The sequence below is a fragment of the Neodiprion lecontei genome, chromosome 3 (genome assembly GCF_021901455.1).
Source record: "Neodiprion lecontei isolate iyNeoLeco1 chromosome 3, iyNeoLeco1.1, whole genome shotgun sequence".
NCBI classification, from domain to species: Eukaryota; Metazoa; Arthropoda; class Insecta; order Hymenoptera; family Diprionidae; genus Neodiprion; species Neodiprion lecontei.
Window position 1 is genome coordinate 17197602 of NC_060262.1, and position 20832 is coordinate 17218433.

The following is a 20832-nucleotide window of genomic DNA, read 5'->3' on the forward strand; positions in this document are numbered from 1 at the left end:
GTTACTGCTTCTGCCGCAAGGAGAAGCCACGCCCCCGGCAGATTTCCCAATAGGCTGACAGTATACAGTTGCAGTATCCTAGGGAAATAAATGACGTCATAAATCGTCGTCATTTTTCTACTCTGAACACTGGTGTTTTCGAGGTAAGGTGCTATCAGTGCTTTGCTCACGTGATCAACAGCGTTCAGAAATTTAACAGCTTCCACTATTGATAATTATTATTATTGAATATTGTCATTTAAAAATACCGGTCGTTAAAAACAAATATGGAAAATTTGAATAAATTGTGTTTATTGCAGTGTGAAACAAATATGATGTATGAAATGAAAGTAACGCCAAAAAATGTCGATCACAGTATACTGTACTGCGTTCCGTTTAAACAGTAACCAGTATAGCTAACTATAAAGGACCGGCTTCGCAGTATACTAAATTGACGTCACACCTTACAGTGCTCGCAGTGTATGTCGGAACATACCCCACATGTATATGTAGCTCAGTTCGTTTTAGTTACACTTTTCTACACTTTTTTTACACTTACCCTGAATTTAGCCAATGGAAGGTGCCCTTTCCTAAGGAAAGTGTAAAAAGTGTAGAAATTGTAACTAAAACGAACAGAGCTATCAGGTTTGTTCGTGCTAGCTACACTCTACACTCGCGAGTGTAAACAGAACTACGGTAGTGTACTAGGGATTGCTGGGGAGGTACGTCGGCTTCTCGAGTGTAGCTAACACCCGTATTCATAGTCCCTCCTTATCTCAAGGATAAAGGACGCCTTGATGAAGGCTTCATTAAATCTCAGCGGCGTCCTCGTTTCATAGTCACAACTTGGCTCTCCTTTCCAGAAGGAAGACATATTTAGGGATATGTGATTGCTTATGGTGGTAAAACTGCTGATCGAAGCGCCACTCGGCTATATTTAAATATAACTTAATCCGCTTGGCTCTCATTGTCAAGTTGCGTCGGTTGATTTCACGTTTCATAGACCTTCCTCGACAGAGTAGCCGTATTGGCCTCCTTCTTTCAAGGCAGGTCTCGAGCTTCCTTGAGGAAATCTTCGGCACTGCGATTGGCTGTTTCGTTTCATGTAGCCAACGCTTGCGCTTGCGCTTGGCGTCTATGCACTTATGACCCGTATGACGCAGGATCACAGCCAGTCTACAGGTTAACTTCTTTGAGGTTATACACACTCTCATCACCGACGCAACTTGACAATGAGAGCCAAGCAGATTAAGTTAGATTTAAATATAGCCGAGTGGCGCTTCGATCAGCAGTTTTACCACCATAAGCAATCACATATCCCTAAATATGTCTTCTTTCTGGAAGAGAGAGCCAAGTTGTGACTATGAAACGAGGACGCCTCTGAGATTAAGGAAGCCTTCATCAAGGCGTCCTTTATCCTTGAGACAAGGCGGGACTATGAATACGGGTGTTATTATTTATAAATAGAGGTGCGTTCCGAAACTAACTGTTGACAAGCCTTTATTTCTTTTGCGCTGCCGAGTTCGTAAGTAGCTTTGTCTCTGCCCTAGGGGAGTTTTCAGCGCTACCAGCTAATTCCGGAACGCACCTATAAAATATTCCTCACAGCACTGCGAGCTAACGCATCGGAACCACGACTTTACATGTTTGGATCGGAACGTGATCGGAACGCATTCCTGGTGTATACTGAATACGAATTACCTATTTTATTGGTATTCCTATTGGTTAAGAACTAGGCAGCAGAAGTCCTTCCGCGGTATTTTACTGCCCATGAAAATGCAGACTTCGCATGAGAAAACGCCACGAAGTAATGAAAACGCTATCAAATGACAGCACAAGAAATCATAATAATGAAATAAACCGAACGCTTTGCCCGCCATTTTAATTGATCGTAGTAAATCTGTTATCACCCACATCCATGGTTATTACCTGTTCAGTCGATTCAGATTCTCTCTGCCTTGTGTGTGTCGGTCAATCGTAAATTTGTGAAGAAGCAAGTGCTTGTTTATTCGATCAGTATAAAAGAAGCAATATTTGTAAAATAGTGCGCAGAAGGCTGTAAGCCATGGATTCAATTCCACGAACCCACGAAGGTAGGTTTTGCAAATTAGACTTCACGCTAGCCGAGGCATGACCTGAGCTGAGAATGTTGAATTGATAACGTCGCGCCGACGAAGCTTGACAATATATTGTATTGTATTACTGATGATGCACACTTTCATTTCTTTGCATATTTTCGCCGAATATTTACACTCCCGGCACACACCTAAATAAGCAATATATCCTCTGTAAGAAAGTCAGCCGACATACACACAACACACCTTAAACAGTTGACGGTTATAATTGGTATATAGTTTTTAATAGTTGTATTACAGTCGTACACCGTTATGACCTTTTACATGCATTACAGACATCGAAGCTCAGATCCGTGAAATACAATCGAAAAAGGAGATACAGAATAAAGAGCTGACTGAAAAAGAGCAAGTAGGGTTGGGAAAGACTGGATTCTATGATCAGGACATATACGATGGTAGCAACAACAAATACGATGGTTATGTCACCTCTATTGCAGCTAATGACGAGGTTGAGGTAAATATCTATGTTTATTCGCAAAAACGGATTGCCAAACAAAATTGAAATAGTTTAGGTTGAATGGGGATAATGAAGAATTGAAATAATCAGGTATACGTAAGTCTGATCAAAATATTCTTTTCAGGATGAAGATTATGAACCAAGTACATTTAGTCAAAGCAAGAGGCCAGGCTACAATGCTCCGGCAGCGCTGCTTAATGATGTTGCTCAGGTAAATAATGGTTTACTGAAAATTCGAATGCCAGACCGTCAAAACTTGCAGTATAAGTAAACGAGTTTTGCTTTTGTCTCAGGAGGTCCAACAGGATTGTAAAAATTGTTCATTTTGTAACTATAGAGAAACTGTCCGTTTAAGATTTGAAATTGATCTATTTCATAAGTTTTCCGATACATTCCATTTGCCAAATTTATGGAGAGGCGGCGCAAAAGGGTTGGGGTCAATGAGGGGGTTATGTAACATCAGTCATATTGAAATAGTTGGAATTACTTAAATTGCAGGACCAAAGATGATACTTCCATTTATTTCAAAATGTGACTAATTTTTCATTTCCTGTATGACTACTCGTATTTAATTTCAATAACAAGTGTTATCTAATTATCAATATTTTTCACAATATTCCACAACCTGTTAAGAATGTTTCCTCTCCAATCTGATTTTTTTTTTAATTCATAGGGGTTTCCGCAATCGCTTAGAAGCACCTAATTCTACAAGGTTGAAATTCGTAATGTAAATGTAACAATTACACTTTGTAAAAACCATTAATTATAACTAGGGTTGTCGGAAATTCGGCCAACTATAACAATGCAGAAAACACTCATATTCTTCAAACTCAACTCTTGAAGTTATTTTAATATTGTAAAATAGTGACTTCGTGTTCATTGTTCTATTACATTGGCATTATAGTCGAACCTAGATATATGGCCTTGTCATGGGGCCCGAGAAGAGAAAAAATTCTCTATGAAAAAACTAAAACTAAGGGTTCCTCTTACAATCAAACTAAATCACATCATGCTATTTCTCCTTTAAAATCCATGATTATATTTAACAGCTGAATAATTTTTTCTTCAAAAGTATTCCTTTTTTTAGTTACGCATACCATGTCATTGAACATCTTTTTTCTTTAGTTATTGAATATTTGAGTTTTGCGAATATACTTTTTTTTCTATTAAATATTCACATGAACAGATTTCATCAGTTTGTATAGTACCAAAAAAAAAAATAAGAAATCTAAAAATATCAAGACTGTACAACTGTTTCACAATCCATAACTAAAAAATGATGTTCTGGATATGCTCCGTCTCCATGCATGCTTTCAAAATAAGATTTAGTCATTAATAAAGATATCACTATCTTGTAATATTGAAAAGACTTGAAACAGTTGAGTTCTCACAACAAGAGTATGATTTGCTTTATTGTGGCTTACTTAATTTCAGACAATGCCAAAGTTATGAAATAATAATTTATCCTGAAGGTTCATTGTTACATGATCGTTATCAACTTTAACTTCATCTTTGAGACACTGTCTCCAAGTGTGGCAGTTTTGCAGTGTAGTTGGATACTTCATCTGACTTCAAGTTTTTGGGAAAGTCATTTTAAGATACCATGTCATTCCTGATCGATACTTTTTACAATATCAATAAATTAAATGTTGTAATCCTGTTAAATATTAAGTAATGGTTATGTAATCACTTTCAGAATTTGAAAACTGAAAATATGAAGATATCAATGTTGACATTCATATGAAAAATTGCGGTATTAATCTACAAATGGAAATTTAGCATCTTATCAAAGTTGAGCTTACCTGGGAAAAATGTTTTCATATGATCAGAGAAAGTTCTATGAAATTATATCTAGAATTTGACCTGATGAAAATATATAAAACTATATGCATGTGATTTCACGTGATTTTGTATAATTTTATCTAAGTTAATATTTTCAAATTTGCGTTATAATTTCACATGAATTTATCTGATTATATAAAAACATTTATTCCCAGGTAGATAGAAAGTGATAGTTCAGTTTAATAACGATGCTCTTGAAAATTCAATTTACACCCATTAATATTATCTAATTGTAAGACCCGGATTTGCAGATTGCCATGTAAACATCATATCTAGACCAAGCATTATGTTTAGAAATTTTTTTACATTTCCTGGAAATATCTGTATTTCTCAAGGAATATTTCTTACATTTCAGTAGATACTCTGTCTTGCTTTATTTGATCATCTCCTCGTTGAGTGCTGAGAGTATATTGATACATTGAGATTATTGTAATTTGTATCACATAAACCTCCCTTCAGTTTGCCTTTTTGAAATAGATTTTTTGCTCATTTTGAATAGAGTGAAAAGGACTATGATCCGTTTGCTGATAGACGACGACCGACAATTGCGGATAGAGAAGATGAGTACAGGCAAAAGCGACGACGCATGATCATCTCACCAGAACGTGTCGATCCATTCGCTGAAGGTTGGTAGTATTTTTTGTAAGGCTATAAATTACATTTTAAGTACACTGCAGGTGATTTATATTTATACATTCTATACCCATAAGTACATCATACAACAATTTTATTTTTGTGACTTCATTTTCCAATATATTTTTTAATGCATCCCCTCATTTATTTACTTAATCAGATGTCTCAAGACTAATGCATACGGTTTACACAACCGTGAAGTCAACAATTGATCGGGTTTTGCAGAATTGTTCATTGATGGAAATGTAACATTTTTTTACATCTTACGCAAATTTGTCAGGCATCATAACTATCAGATAATTGAGTGGGTGGATTTAATACTTTAGCGTGCGTCGCTTCATTTACGTGCTTTCATTGAATACTGCTTGGTCGAGTTTAATTAATTTATCACTTTCACATTGCTATTGTTCGTACCTTTCATCATCATATGATAATTTGGGCAATTTCAAATCTTGTTGAAACTTGAAAATCCTTTTTCTGGTTGATGATGTACCATTGAATAAAAATGGGCCTATCTGTTTTCAAGCATGAAGATATTATCCAAAACTACAATCTGCGGCGTGTGACAGTAGGTTAATCAACTTTGACATTTCTTGCCAATAAATGTTTGGGAAAAAACAAAATAATGTCGAAGACCACAAGATCCCATGTTTGGAATCGTGCAGTAGCAATTAGATTTTGGATATTTCTTGCATGGATATAATTTGTATTACAAAGGATAACTGAATTATTTCATTTCAACAAAGTCAACCTTATCTCTGGAATAGTGAAAAGTCTTTCATTAGACTGTTCAATACCATCTTGAGGTTCCATGCATGTGTTGCTACATGACTAGTTGTGCTTTGGCTATTTAATGAAATCAAACAGGAAAATTGGCATTTGTATTTGAAGAGTCAGTTAAATCTTGAAGTCAAATTTGATATTACCAATTGACTTTCACAGAAGAAAGCAATGCATTCCTCTTTACGACCAACCGAAGGGATCTTGCGAATTCAATGAGTACGAAACATCTGTAAAGATACAATAAAATTGTAAGGGGTTTGAATGGAATGAGCGAGTGAGTTTCTTGAAAATACATACTAATGTAAACATTTTTTTCCAATCTTAGTGACGGTCTGCACATTTGGAATCATCTACTTACCCAGGATACTATGTCGAAGGTTAAACGACATTAAGTCGTCGCCATTTTTAAAGATTGTCTGTTTCAATAAAAGATATGATGAAACTTTTTTTTAAGACATGCAACAAAATTTTAGTGAATAGTTATATAAAATACTGAAGTTGGTACACTTTAGATAACTTGGAAAAGTACCAAATTTTTTCTGTTCACCTACATGGACTAGATAGTTTTAGATAATGTTCTAAATCCTGAAAGTCAGTACATTTGTGACAATCTGAATATAAATTTATCAAATCGTAACTTCTACTACATAGACTGCGAACTTACGCAACTACATTGTAATCTGTATCACGCTTCATTTTCATGTCTGTTTATTCTCTATGTTACTTGTTTTCTTTCCAACTTCCTTTTCATAATAGAGAATCTGTTCTTCTATATTAGTTAAAATAGTTTATCTCTATCGTTTTTTTTTTTTTCAGTTTTTTGTATCATCACAAAACTGCATGATTTAGTTTGAAAAGTTTCATCATATGTTACAGGCTGTACGGAGTCTTACATAGATTCTGACACATTCGATATCCCTAGAAATTTTACGACTCACGATGTTGGATGAATACCGTTAGCATTGCCGGCCACCCGCCGCAGACTCTGCTTGGCTTCTGCTCGGGCCTAAGCGCGCGGCCGGTAGTGCAAACGGTGTTCAATCAACACTGTGAGTCGTAAAATTCCTAGGGATATCGAACATGTCAGAATTTATCTAAGTCTCTGTACATAAGAATATTCAGTCAAATAGAATGAGTGGTCTGAATGCAAATATTATTAATAACGAGAATGAGTTGATTTTTAGATGGCTAAAGTATTTTACGATGTGGAAGACTTGAGCGGGGCTCTGCTCCCTATGGCACCAAACATTCACGTACGTATGCCAAATGTCGGCTACTGTTGCAGCTCTCTTACACAAGACAATGAAATTTCATGCAAATATATTCTCAATGAATTTATAAATCGTTGAGTTACATTTGTTATTTTCGTAATGTTCTTCACTAATCTGTTGATACGAGGCACATATTTTACAACGAAGTAATGCTATGAATAATCATTATTCCAATGTAGTAATTACAGCAGGAGAGCGAATTCAGTAGCTTACTTGGAATATTAATTAATATTCTGAGGGCATTGACCAGATCTTATAAAGAAATCGTATAGGAAACAATGAAAGAAAAATCAGCAAACGTTTTTGGAAATTGAAAATTTTCTAGACAATCGACTAACAGTTACGCTTTGCGTGACGTTTGATTCATGGTTACAGGCGGTAAGACTCCAGATGTCGGCTCAAGGACTTACACAGAGATCATGCGCGAGCAGTTTCTTAAAGGGGAAGAATCTGAGGTAAATAAATTCAATATCAGGCCACAGATTATCCCATTCGCTTTTTTGTACAGTATCACGTGCAGTCTTGATTTTTGTTGTTTACAATTTTCCTGAGATATACTGCATATTAAATAATTGTCAAGTATACGAAATAGGGGTATAATTTTCTGACAATATGATTGCTGCTATTTATTGTGTAGAATTATTCTTACATTACGAGAAGAACGCAAGTTTTGAAGAAAAAGTCAATTTTTGAAACTAGTCGAAAATATCTCAAAATTGTTGAAAAACTCAAATAAAGGCATTTTGAGTAATATTTTCATTTTAAAGTGAACGGGTTATTTTATGAATAATTTCTGTACCGCACTAAGTGTTTTATTTAAAAGCTAATTCTGATTAAATTACCGTATACCATATCTTCGATGCCCTAATTCTTCATTAATACTTTAATATTATATTTACAGTTGAGAAAAAAATTAGTGGAGAAAGCTAAAGATGGCACTTTGAAGGCCAATGGAGAGCCGAAGCCTGCACCGAAAAAACGAGGTCGTTGGGATCAGACAGAGGACACGCCTGTTGCAAAAAAACCGGCCGGTACAGCAGCTACTCCTACATCCTGGGATAATGCTGATGTAAGATGAAGAACGGTGGTCGAGTTTTGAGATATCAATGGAATCACCAAGTTTTTGTACCAGGTTTAATGAATTCGAATTTACATGCTTTAAAATTCACTTCCAGGTTACACCAGCTGCTATAAGATGGGATGAAACTCCTGGCCATGGCAAAGGTGGTGAAACTCCAGGAGCCACTCCTGGGGTTAGTACAAGAATGTGGGAAGCTACTCCAGGTCATGCTACACCAGGTGCAGTGACTCCAGGGCGTGAAACACCATCGCATGACAAAGCCGCATCCAGCCGCAGAAATCGTTGGGATGAAACCCCGAAAACTGAAAGAGGTAAGCAAGTTGTAGATGGTGGCCAGTGGTAAGTGAAATTTTGGAAGTTCTGGAAATATCCTTGCATTTAAGAGTCCTCATTTATCTATTCTTCTATTAGCTTTCATGAATTTTGAAGAGTTCGAAAGTGGTTAATGTTTTTCCCGTAACCTCAATTTGTTCCGGAATCATTAGAGTCAAATTTCTCCACTACATCATGTAATTATTTTTTCTGTCAAAACACGAATTAGCTTCGAAAGACTGTTGTCAATCTTTAATAATATTTTATTGTTGTTTGTTCAATAACGCAAAAGAAATTCATACTAACCTCAGCTTCAAAACTTGTAGAAACTCCTGGTCATAATAGCGGTTGGGCGGAAACTCCAAGAACCGATAGAGTTGCCGGTGATTTAATACAAGAAACACCTACACCGTCAGCCAGCAAACGACGCAGTCGTTGGGATGAAACACCCTCTAATCAAACACCTGGATCTATGACTCCACAAACACCTGCCACACCACTGACAACACCTCATCAAAGTTCTATCTTAACACCCAGCGGCGTAACACCTACGGGACCCAAAGCAATGGGACTAGCAACACCGACACCCGGGCACTTGATGTCTATGACGCCCGAGCAATTGCAGGCTTATCGTTGGGAGCGTGAAATTGACGAACGTAATCGACCTCTGTCGGACGATGAACTTGATGCCATGTTTCCCCCGGGTTACAAAGTGCTGCAGCCACCTGCAGGTATGCATTCCGTTGACAAAGTAAAAAGTGATCAGTCTTCACTCATCTGTTGATTGATCGATTAATAAAACTTTTGTTTCAGGATATATTCCAATTCGTACTCCAGCAAGAAAGTTGACCGCAACTCCGACGCCGATAGCAGGCACGCCGCAAGGATTTTTCATACAGCAAGAAGATAAGAGTGCCAAGTTCGTTGACAATCAACCCAAAGGCAACCTTCCATTCATGAAACCAGAGGACGCTCAATACTTCGACAAGCTTTTAGTTGATGTTGATGAGGAATCTCTCAGTCCTGAGGAACAGAAAGAAAGGAAGATAATGAAACTCCTTCTCAAAATAAAGAATGGTACTCCGCCAATGCGAAAGGCAGCGCTCAGACAAATTACAGACAAAGCCCGGGAGTTTGGAGCAGGTCCTCTTTTCAATCAAATTCTACCGCTTCTCATGTCACCCACATTAGAGGATCAAGAGCGACATCTACTTGTTAAAGTTATCGATCGCATTCTGTACAAATTAGACGATTTGGTCAGACCGTACGTGCACAAAGTAAGTTTGTCCATCATTATCGTTAAATATAATTTTATACCTGTTATTAATTCGGAATAAGTGACTATTCTTTTATGGTAGGAATGTATCGACAGGACTTGTTTTTATCTAGAGTCTAAAACTGTTATTTTTTAGATCCTTGTTGTAATTGAACCCTTGCTGATTGATGAAGATTACTATGCCCGAGTAGAGGGTCGAGAAATTATTTCTAATCTGGCAAAGGCCGCTGGATTGGCTACAATGATTTCCACAATGCGACCTGACATCGACAACATTGATGAATATGTGAGAAACACGACAGCTAGAGCATTTGCTGTCGTTGCCTCTGCCCTTGGAATTCCATCTTTACTACCTTTCTTGAAAGCTGTGTGTCGCAGTAAAAAATCATGGCAAGCTCGCCACACCGGTATTAAAATTGTGCAGCAAATTGCAATTCTTATGGGATGTGCTATCTTACCGCATCTGAAGAGCTTGGTAGAAATTATTGAGCATGGTACGAGAATTTTACGTGTCTAATTCCTTGTAAACTTATATTGTCTAGTTTTATTTTGTCATTGATATTTTTCTCTGTCACATTTACTTCTTAATTAATATTTTGCATTCTAAACTGTGTTTCGAAACGGCATTAAAAGAAAACAATGTTCACAGGTCTCGTAGATGAACAACAAAAAGTTCGAACCATCACAGCGTTGGCCATAGCTGCATTGGCTGAAGCAGCTACTCCCTACGGTATTGAGAGTTTCGATTCCGTCTTGAAGCCCTTGTGGAAGGGTATTCGTACTCACAGAGGAAAAGGCTTGGCAGCGTTTTTGAAAGCAATTGGTTATCTGATTCCGCTTATGGACGCAGAATATGCAAACTATTATACTCGTGAAGTAATGCTGATTTTGATCAGAGAGTTTCAATCTCCTGACGAGGAGATGAAAAAAATTGTCCTGAAAGTAGGTTCAAACCTTGATTCAGGAGATTAGCTTAGCTACAAATTTTACAACTCATTTCGTTATCTCACTTTAAATTTTAGGTTGTTAAACAATGTTGCGGTACAGATGGTGTCGAAGCTCAGTATATAAAGGATGAGATACTTCCACACTTCTTCAAACACTTTTGGAATCATCGTATGGCTTTAGATCGCAGAAATTACAGACAGGTAAAGTGAAAGGAAACAAGATTTACGGCATTACCTATATTGTATTGATTGACTAATAGTGCGTTACTAATCTTTAAATTTATTCTGTCAGTTGGTAGATACCACAGTCGAAATAGCAAATAAGGTTGGTGCATCTGAGATAATAAACAGAGTCGTCGACGATCTGAAAGATGAAAATGAGCAGTACAGAAAAATGGTCATGGAAACAATTGAAAAAATAATGGGCAATTTGGGAGCTGCCGACGTCGATTCTCGATTAGAAGAGCAACTAATTGATGGCATTCTTTATGCATTCCAAGAACAGACCACTGAGGTATTTATTTGTTTTTTTTCGAATCAATCCTATTATTTATTGCATATTATGAACTTGTAGAAATTCAATAACATAATACGTAATTGTATGATTCTCGTATAGGACGTCGTAATGCTCAATGGATTCGGAACTATAGTCAATACGCTCGGTAAAAGGGTAAAAGCTTACTTGCCACAGATTTGTGGTACGATTCTTTGGCGTCTCAATAATAAGTCCGCTAAAGTACGTCAGCAAGCCGCGGATCTCATTTCACGAATTGCTGTTGTAATGAAGACATGTCAAGAGGTAAATAAAAACTTCATTCAACGATATATCTGGTGAAGAGTCCGAAACTCGAATGAGTAGACAGATGTAAAATCTCAATGAATGTACACAACCCGCCATATAAATTACATTAAATTGTTCACTCATTGGCACCATTACCTCATATTATTTGTATTGTAATAATCGGTTTTCTGCTTCCAGTATAAAATTGATTTTCTAAGCAATGATTTCCCACGCGATTTTCGCACTAAAATGTCACATGATGTGTGACTGTTTGGATTTATACGTAAACTTTTTTATACATAATATTTTTCTGTACTATTGGTATTGGAAATAATCCTACTCGTGCAGAATCAGTTTTAACAGGAAACAAATACTTATCTGAAAAAAAATTTCAAATGATCTATCTGCTCACTGTTCTTAACGTTTATAGGAAAAACTGATGGGTCACTTGGGTGTCGTGTTGTACGAATATCTGGGGGAAGAGTATCCTGAAGTATTGGGAAGTATTTTAGGTGCCTTGAAAGCTATTGTGAACGTTATAGGCATGACAAAAATGACGCCGCCTATCAAAGACCTGTTGCCACGTCTCACGCCAATTCTGAAAAATAGGCACGAAAAGGTTCGTTCGTCTGTGATTATTTATCAGTTTTTGAAAGTAAAACTATCATCATCTGAAATTGTTTGTAAAATTTTATCATCACTTCATTCATTTATAGGTACAAGAAAATTGTATCGATTTGGTAGGAAGAATCGCAGACAGGGGACCTGAGTATGTTTCCGCACGAGAGTGGATGCGAATCTGTTTCGAATTACTGGAATTACTCAAAGCGCATAAGAAAGCAATTAGAAGAGCTACGGTCAACACCTTTGGATACATCGCGAAGGCTATTGGGTAAGTTGACCAAGTGAAACGAATAATGAATAAAATTGCCACTTGAAAGATACTTTGTTTTATATTTATTACTTTTTTGTTAACGTTTATTTTAGGCCTCACGACGTTTTGGCAACGTTACTCAATAATCTCAAAGTTCAAGAACGACAAAATCGCGTTTGCACAACAGTCGCCATTGCTATAGTTGCGGAAACTTGTAGTCCTTTCACAGTTTTGCCAGCATTGATGAACGAGTACAGAGTTCCCGAGCTTAATGTTCAAAACGGTGTATTAAAATCGCTTTCCTTTTTATTTGAATATATTGGAGAAATGGGCAAAGATTACATATATGCCGTTAGTCCATTACTGGAGGATGCCCTTATGGACAGGTAAGTGCATGCATTATTCACGACTTTATTAACGATTCGTCATTCCATTTAGCTCAAATTAGTTTGATACAATTTCTTCTTGTTTCCTGATCATTAGGGACCTGGTACACAGACAGACTGCTTGTGCTGCAATCAAGCACATGGCTTTAGGAGTTTACGGCTTTGGCTGTGAAGATGCTCTGATCCATCTCCTGAATCACGTTTGGCCTAATGTTTTTGAAACCTCTCCCCATTTGGTTCAGGCTTTCATGGATGCTGTAGATGGTCTTCGCGTCGCATTGGGCCCGATAAAAATTCTTCAGTATACATTACAAGTAATTGCAAATATTAAGCAATCGTTAATTCTAACTCAGTTGTCAGTTTGTATATGCAATAAGTGTGATTATCAATCATTGAAAATTAAATATGCTATTTTTTTACAGGGGCTATTTCACCCAGCTAGAAAAGTTCGAGACGTCTATTGGAAAATATATAATTCTCTTTATATTGGCGGACAGGATGCGCTTGTGGCCGGGTATCCACGGATTTTAAATGACCCGAAGAACCAATATATTAGGTACGAATTAGACTATGTTTTATAACTGACATTATTTGAGATGTAATTTATAAATCATTTCATCAAATCGCAACGTGGTGACTTTTGCAAGAATTCTTTGCAGAATTTGGTGATTGATCACAATTTATAAATTGTACTTGGCAAATTATCTATAACAATGAAATTACACTCTAATTTGTATATGTATCAGGGGAACCCAAAAGTCATTAATAAAAATTATGACTATATTTGAAATTGAAATAAAATAGGGTTTGTAAAATTGGAATTCAGGTACATTAAACAACTCTGTAAAATGAATGACAATACCCAACACTAATCTAGTAATATACTTAACTCTATTACTGGATGCAGAAAATTATGGCATAGATATTTTAGTGAGAAAACAATTATCATTTAGTTGTGCTGCAATTGGTATGTAAGGAATCTTATTTGTGTCACAAACTTTCACGGGAACCCAGTCACGACATTTCTTACACAGGCTTAAAGTCATTGTTTGATATATAAAACACAATTCTGCCCTAATATTAAAAATTGCACTTCAACAGTTTGGTTTGGTTAAACTGGATTAATCCCAAAAGTATTATTACTATACACACATATCTATGTTCACTTGTGATCGATAATTTATAACTCTGTGAACAAAACAAGATACCTCAATTTCTGGACATCAATTCATAACTCTTGCAGAAAATACTGTAAATTTAGTAATGGCGTACCCTATATGGAAATGCACTAAAACAATCGTGATTACGAACATCTAATAAATATCGAAAGTAATGGTGATGTGCATGGTATCATTTTAAATTTCGGAGGTGGCTTTTTATGGCTTGAAGTCTGCATAAAGTATTTCATGACTAGGATTCCGCGATACAGTAAATGTCATCACCAGGCCTTCCATGGACTTGTGATGTAAATAAATTGAGAAGACGAAGCAAAATTATGTCTTTATCGTCAGAGCATAATTAGTCACATTAATTGGTCACTTGACTGCAATGGTTTCATGAAATTACAATTAACTATTTGCAATTTATATGATCACTGACCCGCTACTATCCACTAAACGCGAATTTACTTTGTACCAATTTAGTATCTATAAGCGTATAGTGTACACTCACAACTATTTAGTGCTCTTGAGTAAACCACCTTTTTCATAGTTAATGATCGAGTGTCACAGCAAATAATAAATATTGTATCATGTTCATCTGTTCTAATTTGTCGAATTAACACCTGTTAGTCGCTACTCCTAGTGAGACTTTGACATCACCCCTCTGTAGCCTTTACTACTACTCAGTCGTATATTCACATCATTTGAGCAGATAGCCTGTACGTGATAATCATTGAGCTTGTATTGAATTAGCCTGAAGAAGTAAGCGACGCAAGTGGGAGCTCAAACTTTATTTTCAGTCCAGTTACTCGCAATGTATTTGATGCTTCAGTTTCGGAAAGATTAGGAATTAATAATATTAAATTTAAACCACTTTTGTTATCAATTTGATGGCGAAATATCTAAGAATTGAAAATTATATTCATTTTGGTGTAAATTTACGTCGTTATCAAACAAAGTACAATAAGTACTAACCTATAATATAGTTGTATAGACCAGTAAAGTTATCGACCCTTTCCTTATCTGGGGCTTACTGTATTATTAGTTGAATATTCAGTTTTACGAATCAAATTACAGCTGATATACCTATATGCATTTACATGCAATATGTATCTATATTGGTGTATGACCAACTGGCTATCGTAATAATTTTATGTATCAATGAAGAAAATTGAATACCCATATTTATGTTTTACAAGTTTGATATTGATCTACTAAAATAAAAAAATGATATTGCTAGAATGATGTAGATACGAGTGTGGCAATTATCTCTTATTATTATTATTATATGTATATGTATTTAACACTACTGTTTTTAGTCACCCGATCGTGGAAATAATTTTGTAACATAGTATTGTATTTAGCGTTCGTCTCATCAAATAGTTTCATCATGATATTTGCAGATTGACCGAGTAATCCTTAATCTAGTAGTCTTTGTGAGTAAGTTCGATAATAAATCTAAATGTACCAGAATGTATGTAAATTATGGTTTTCTTCACGATCCGCTATCATGAAATTGATTCCTATAATTACGGTAGAGACGCCGTTTGGGGTGCCATCTAACTACTCAACTTTCAATTACTTCAAGTACTGAAAATCTTCTACAGTAAATGTCGATGGAACTTTTGACCACTCGATTGTTTGCAAAACAAATGTTAGAACGATCAAAGCTCGTAACACTTTTGTGGCATTTCTGGTCAGATCTTTATTTACATGCAATTGGTCAAATAGATCAATTCAATTAGATGGTCACATATGGTATTGAAGTAGCCAAAAATGGTACTTAAATCATATGTAGGCATCATGGAGGTTGATAGAGGTAAGTAGCAAAATATGTTTAATATAAAATAGATATATTTTAAACTGTGATACACTTATTTTTTTCTTTTGCCTTTTTATAATCAATTTCAACAAACAGAATAGGTACAATTGAAAAAAAGATTTCATCTACGGAAAACTATCATTGTTATACATTATTGACTCAAAGTTACTGAAATATTTTGGAGAAGGAAGAACAAAGTGTTACAGGAATAGGACAGCCATAAAGCTTGAAACAAGCCCAGCATAAAAAAGTGTGCTAAATCATGAATGGACCAATTTAAATACTATGAAGTAATTATTTGTATTCTAAATGTATCAAAAAGAACGCGAAACTCCTCAAGTGAATAAATAATTTCAACAGCTAGAGGTGCTTTCAGACTAATACATCAGAATCCATATTTTTGTTTGTAAGAAATTTCGTTAGTTCTCCAAAATATCCTCATTGAAAGTATTGAAATACGTTCTTTGCTAAAGTTTTTGAGCAGATTGTATTATCGAAACGTTTACTTTTATAATATAAAATTAATTTAAAATTGCATTTCAATGAAACAATGAACTAAGTTACTCTACTTATTTTTACATTTCCCTCTCTGATGAATGCACAAACGTAGATATATCTCCTTCAGATAGAAGTTCTACACATTCGACATTAATCATGTAGCCCAAGAGTATAATTAGAGAAAGAATGCTGGACAATAAAGAAACTTGCTGTAATGAACAGCAAGCACCACAATGGCAAGTTACTTACACGTTATAGTGCAGCTTGCATGCTTTGATTTACCAATTTCTGTATGTTAATATGCTGGTATTTGACAGAGTAATAAGTATCGAAGAGTGGCTAAAAAAATGTTATATTCACATTATACCCAACACGCTTTCTTTGTGTATACTCTTTTTCCGGTTCAATCTGCGGAAAAAACATTCGCGTAAATCGCAAAGTATCGTTTACTTCCGTTTTCATTTATGTATATAGTAGTAGTCGCATCACAACTGTTAAAATATGTGTGATATTTTGTGTAAATTCAACTAGTAATAATAAAAAAAACAAAAATAAAGCAATTACTTTCTGTTCATTCGGATTTTTTCCATTATTGATCGAGATGAGGGTCAAATTAAAAATCGTTTTTTGAAGAAAAAAAAAACACTGTTAAAAATAAAATAAGGAAACTGTAACTCTCTGCACCTAATAATTTCAAATGCAAAAAACAACTGTATGGATTTTCCGATGTCTCATGTTAGACAATAATAAATGGATCTAAAAGGTTTTGATATAAGTATGTAAATTTCAATTCTTTCACAGTTGCATTATGAATGAAAAGGTATGTACAAGTGAAAATAAACGCACTGTGATACAACGTCAAGTAGATGAATGCAAAGCTGGTTGACCCACGCAATATAATCATTTCACTCTGTCCATTTTTAAAAAACCCACATTCATCTCACAATCAGCCACGTACACATACATACAATATTATTTAAAAATGTAATACATACTCTAGGAGGAAATTATATTTAATTATTTATATTGATACAGTTCTATAGGTTGATATATATTTAAAAGTCCTTGCCATAAGGATTAAAATTTTGTGCTTTTCGTTCTTGAGAATCTTCTATTTTCAGGAAACTGCCACTGACTAAATAAATTCATATAATTGAATTGCCGACATATACTCACATTGTATATGTGTGCATGGATAATACTACCATGCCAATTTTCAATCTCCGAGATTACAAGGAACAAACTCACAAATTTCATGGTCAGGAGCTCAGATCTCTAAAAAGTAATGACATTCAGAATACAAATTGTACCTAAGAACATCAATGACTAAATGCAAGTTACTGGTTTACACACATATCTCGGTATCGACATTGAAAGATAAGCCATTTGTGTTTTAAACTGATTGCAAATAATCAATACCATTAATCAATACCATGCATTAGAGGCTTGCGATGCATGTGTGTGATTTGAAGTTTGGATTTTATGGTCCGAATTATAACATTTGCTAAGTAAAAGTGTAGTTAAACTTTGAATATCCTCCCTTTTGGATTATTTATACACAAATATATAGAAGGTCTTATGCAATGTAAAAACAATCTCGAATTCTTATCAATAAGTTATAGAATGATAAAAAGTTCACTTATACAATATGGGGTATTTATAATAAGTGATCTTATGTCTAGAAAATTCATTTTCTAATACAATGAAACATGAAAGTGAATAGTCTTAATTGAAAGTAATAATTGCTTCGAGTTTTAAAGTAGTAGAAATAAAAAATTTCTAGATATAAGATCGAATAACAATCCGTACAATCGCAAAATATCACAATAAGTATTTTCAGATCGTAGAAATTATGCAAAATTGTTTGGCATTCTAATATGGCTTTGTCCACCGTGAAAACGATAAAAGAAAAAAAATATTCAAGGAGAAATAACTTAGAAACCATTCAAATCATCAGGTTTCATTGAACACACTCATCGAAAGAACGTAACGTTAATAATAATTGAGAACATATTTATTAATAATTTCTCCCTATCATAATGATATGCTAAATGAAAATGTAAATCTGATAAACTTATGGCAGAGAAATATGTTAACCAATTATTATCTTTGTTTGTATAGATGCTGATTATACCTCTGATAAATTAGGAACTAATTGCAGAAAAAATATCGAGTTAGGTTTTTGTATTACAATATAATTGATATATAACCAGTTAGTAACTAACGAGAACATATAAAAACTTTTTTTGTATTCCGTCTTTGAGAAAAATGCAATATTTATGTTTTGTTTTAAGCCTTGAACTTTTTAATGTCACACTTTATTTCTAAGCAATTCGTTTTCAAAGTAACTTCGTCAGCTTCTCAAAAAAGCTTCATCCGCAGCACCCTGAAGAAATTCCCAATAAACAGAATTGCTTACAAATCATTTTAAAACAGTCTATTCTATCTTGGTCTCTGAATTTTGATGTTTTAATGAGTCGTGGCATGCACGTTGACCCTCTTCGTTAGACATAATCCCATTTGTTTTTAGATCTATCCTTCTGTCTTTGGGTTCGCTTATAGCTGCGTGTCAAGCTGTGCGTCGCTGCACTGCTGAGTGCAGTCTTGGTACATGCCACGGTACCTATTTCCTAATTTCTGTCCCTGAAAAATAAGTAAAAATTTGTAAAGAAGTTCGTTGTGAATGATAGCATGATAACTTATTGAATCTTGAAGCACGTCAAGTTAAGTAAGTTAAGTAAATTCACCACCACCAATATTTTTGTAGAAACTACATATATTCAGCCTCTAAAAATTTTGTAAATGACATCTTGGCATGAGGTACGATTCTGTCCAATTGCCTACCGAAGCAGGATATTTTTGAATCAAATTCTGAGGTACGTCATTGTTAAACTAAATTCTAAAATATTTATGAATCAAATTCTGAATTACGATGTTGTTAAAACATATTCTGAGGTACGGTGTTGTTCTGCTAAGCTGTCCACCTTAGAATAGACTTACCCTGGTCCAGGATAGTAGTAAGGGGGAGGTCGCTCATACTCGGTGCTGAGGGGTGGTGCTGCAGCAGCTGGTTGATACCTTGGTGGTCCCCCGTTTGGAAAATCCCAATTTCTAAAACAAAAAATATTTGTTTTATTCCTAATAATGCCAATGTCTATTGTATACTTGAAGACTTGCTAAAGTATATCAAAGTCTCATACAGTATATCAAGATATTCCGTAAACGAAACTGCAACTTCTCGGTCTCTTTACATTTTTGTGTAAGTGTCAATCACATGAAAAAATTATTGAAACAAATGTCAGCAAACATGACCATGATTTATTAAAGAACATTGCTGTTCGGCTAATTATGGATGCCGTTTGAAAAGTATTGAAGTATACTGCATGTCAGGTGGAAATTTGTACTACATTACTAAGAATATTCTGGAATTTTCACCCAGTTTTTGCAGAAAAAAGTGACTGAACTACATGAATTAATAAACAAAAACTACCTTAACACATTAGAGATGTAACGTAGAATCATTTAGTTCTTTACCATAACACACGTAACATAGAAGCATGTGCATGACATGAACAGATCCGTCATTAGGTGGCCACGGAATATTAGATGTGACTTTCAAGTTTCCCAAGACAGAAGGTTCATTTGTTTCCTGCTTATTATTTCACGATAAAGATTGTAACACCAAGTATGAAATGTGTTAAAGAAGATCGATGTATCAATTTAAAATTACTGTATTATGTATCTTTTTACACATATTACGCTTCACAAAAGTAAACATTTTACCCCAAATCAACCGTTAACATTCCCAAAGTATACAATCTCTTGACGATTATCAAACAGTGAATAATGGGTTTTAAAACTCTCAATTTCTTTACCACCCAGATTATATTGGTTTTCTTTTCAGCTATTTTGAATTATACGGAAATATATTGTTTGCTTTGATAACTTTACAGAAAAAACATCTAGTAAACTAGTTCATTTGGTATAAACAATCCTTAAAAAATGACAATAGTAATATTTGTCCGCTAAAATCATCTTTCCAAAAGAAATAATCCAGGTCACTATGACAAGGGGAGTGTCAAACTTGGGAATCACAGATTTCCATCACTTTTATATATATTGTAGGGCAGGGTCCCCTCAATAAATATATAAAGCGGCAAGACGCCATTCGTTTTTATTATTGAGAAATTTCAACTCAAAGTTCTATATGTAACTTAAGTAGAAGGAACCTTTTTACCGGTTGCAGCAATAGTTCCGTGGCGTAGCGGTAACGCTCTTGCTTACTGAGGGACCGAACGGCTGTTCAAGTTCCGTTAGAGGTCCTTTTTTTTTTTTTTTTTATAAATTATTTAATACAAAAATAAATAATTAATAATTAATATTTCTATAAATTATTTTTTTATTTTTAAGTTAGGAAAAAATACAAAAAATGATAAAAATAGGATTTGTAATAATTATAATAACAAAGTAATCAATATTATCAAAAATAAAGTCGCTCAGTAAGCAAGAGCGTTACCGCTACGCCACGGAACTATTGCTGCAACCGGTAAAGAGGTTCCTTCTACTTAAGTTACATATAGAACTTTGAGTTGAAA

The 20832-nt window shown here is 34.9% G+C and overlaps 2 protein-coding genes across 9 annotated transcripts in view; one reads left to right on the forward strand and one right to left on the reverse strand.

Annotated features, from left to right (window-relative positions):
- The first annotated feature begins 1821 nt into the window (after positions 1-1821).
- Positions 1822-16644, forward strand: LOC107219508 (splicing factor 3B subunit 1). Of its 4 annotated transcripts, XM_015657750.2 has the most exons (19): positions 1822-2072; positions 2390-2568; positions 2696-2782; positions 4913-5039; positions 7476-7555; positions 8002-8169; positions 8276-8492; positions 8820-9224; positions 9307-9770; positions 9906-10263; positions 10419-10711; positions 10792-10917; positions 11009-11230; positions 11333-11515; positions 11928-12116; positions 12214-12389; positions 12485-12757; positions 12855-13071; positions 13180-16644. In XM_015657750.2, the coding sequence occupies exons 1-19, from the start codon at positions 2045-2047 to the stop codon at positions 13336-13338; spliced, it is 3951 nt and encodes a 1316-aa protein (XP_015513236.1). In that variant the 5' UTR covers positions 1822-2044; the 3' UTR covers positions 13339-16644. The 4 variants fall into 4 exon arrangements, with proteins under 4 accessions (XP_015513236.1, XP_046591058.1, XP_046591057.1 ...); XM_046735102.1 differs by lacking the exons at positions 1822-2072; positions 2390-2568; positions 2696-2782 and adding an exon at positions 7014-7082 and having other exon boundaries at positions 5022-5039; XM_046735101.1 differs by lacking the exons at positions 1822-2072; positions 2390-2568; positions 2696-2782; positions 4913-5039 and adding exons at positions 5062-6206; positions 7014-7082.
- Positions 15754-20832, reverse strand: part of LOC107219509 (prominin-like protein) — a 55191-nt gene continuing 50112 nt past the window's right edge. For 4 of the 5 annotated variants that reach the window (XM_015657752.2, XM_015657751.2, XM_046735105.1 and 1 more), the window contains 2 exons: positions 19238-19348; positions 15754-18880 (listed from right to left, as the gene is read on the reverse strand). In XM_015657752.2, coding sequence (XP_015513238.1) covers positions 18868-18880; positions 19238-19348 — 124 coding nt within the window. In that variant the 3' untranslated portion in view covers positions 15754-18867. Of the gene's footprint in view, positions 18881-19237; positions 19349-20832 lie in introns of those variants that run through there. The other variant, XR_006903500.1, reaches the window with a different exon arrangement.

Excerpts from the sequence above, each read along its gene's own strand:
- LOC107219508 (XM_015657750.2), top strand. The coding sequence starts at position 2,045 with ATGGATTCAATTCCACGAACCCACGAAG. Across the intron at positions 2,569-2,695 it reads CAGCTAATGACGAGGTTGAG|GATGAAGATTATGAACCAAG; the intron begins GTAAATATCTAT and ends TATTCTTTTCAG. Across the intron at positions 8,493-8,819 it reads AACCCCGAAAACTGAAAGAG|AAACTCCTGGTCATAATAGC; the intron begins GTAAGCAAGTTG and ends CAAAACTTGTAG.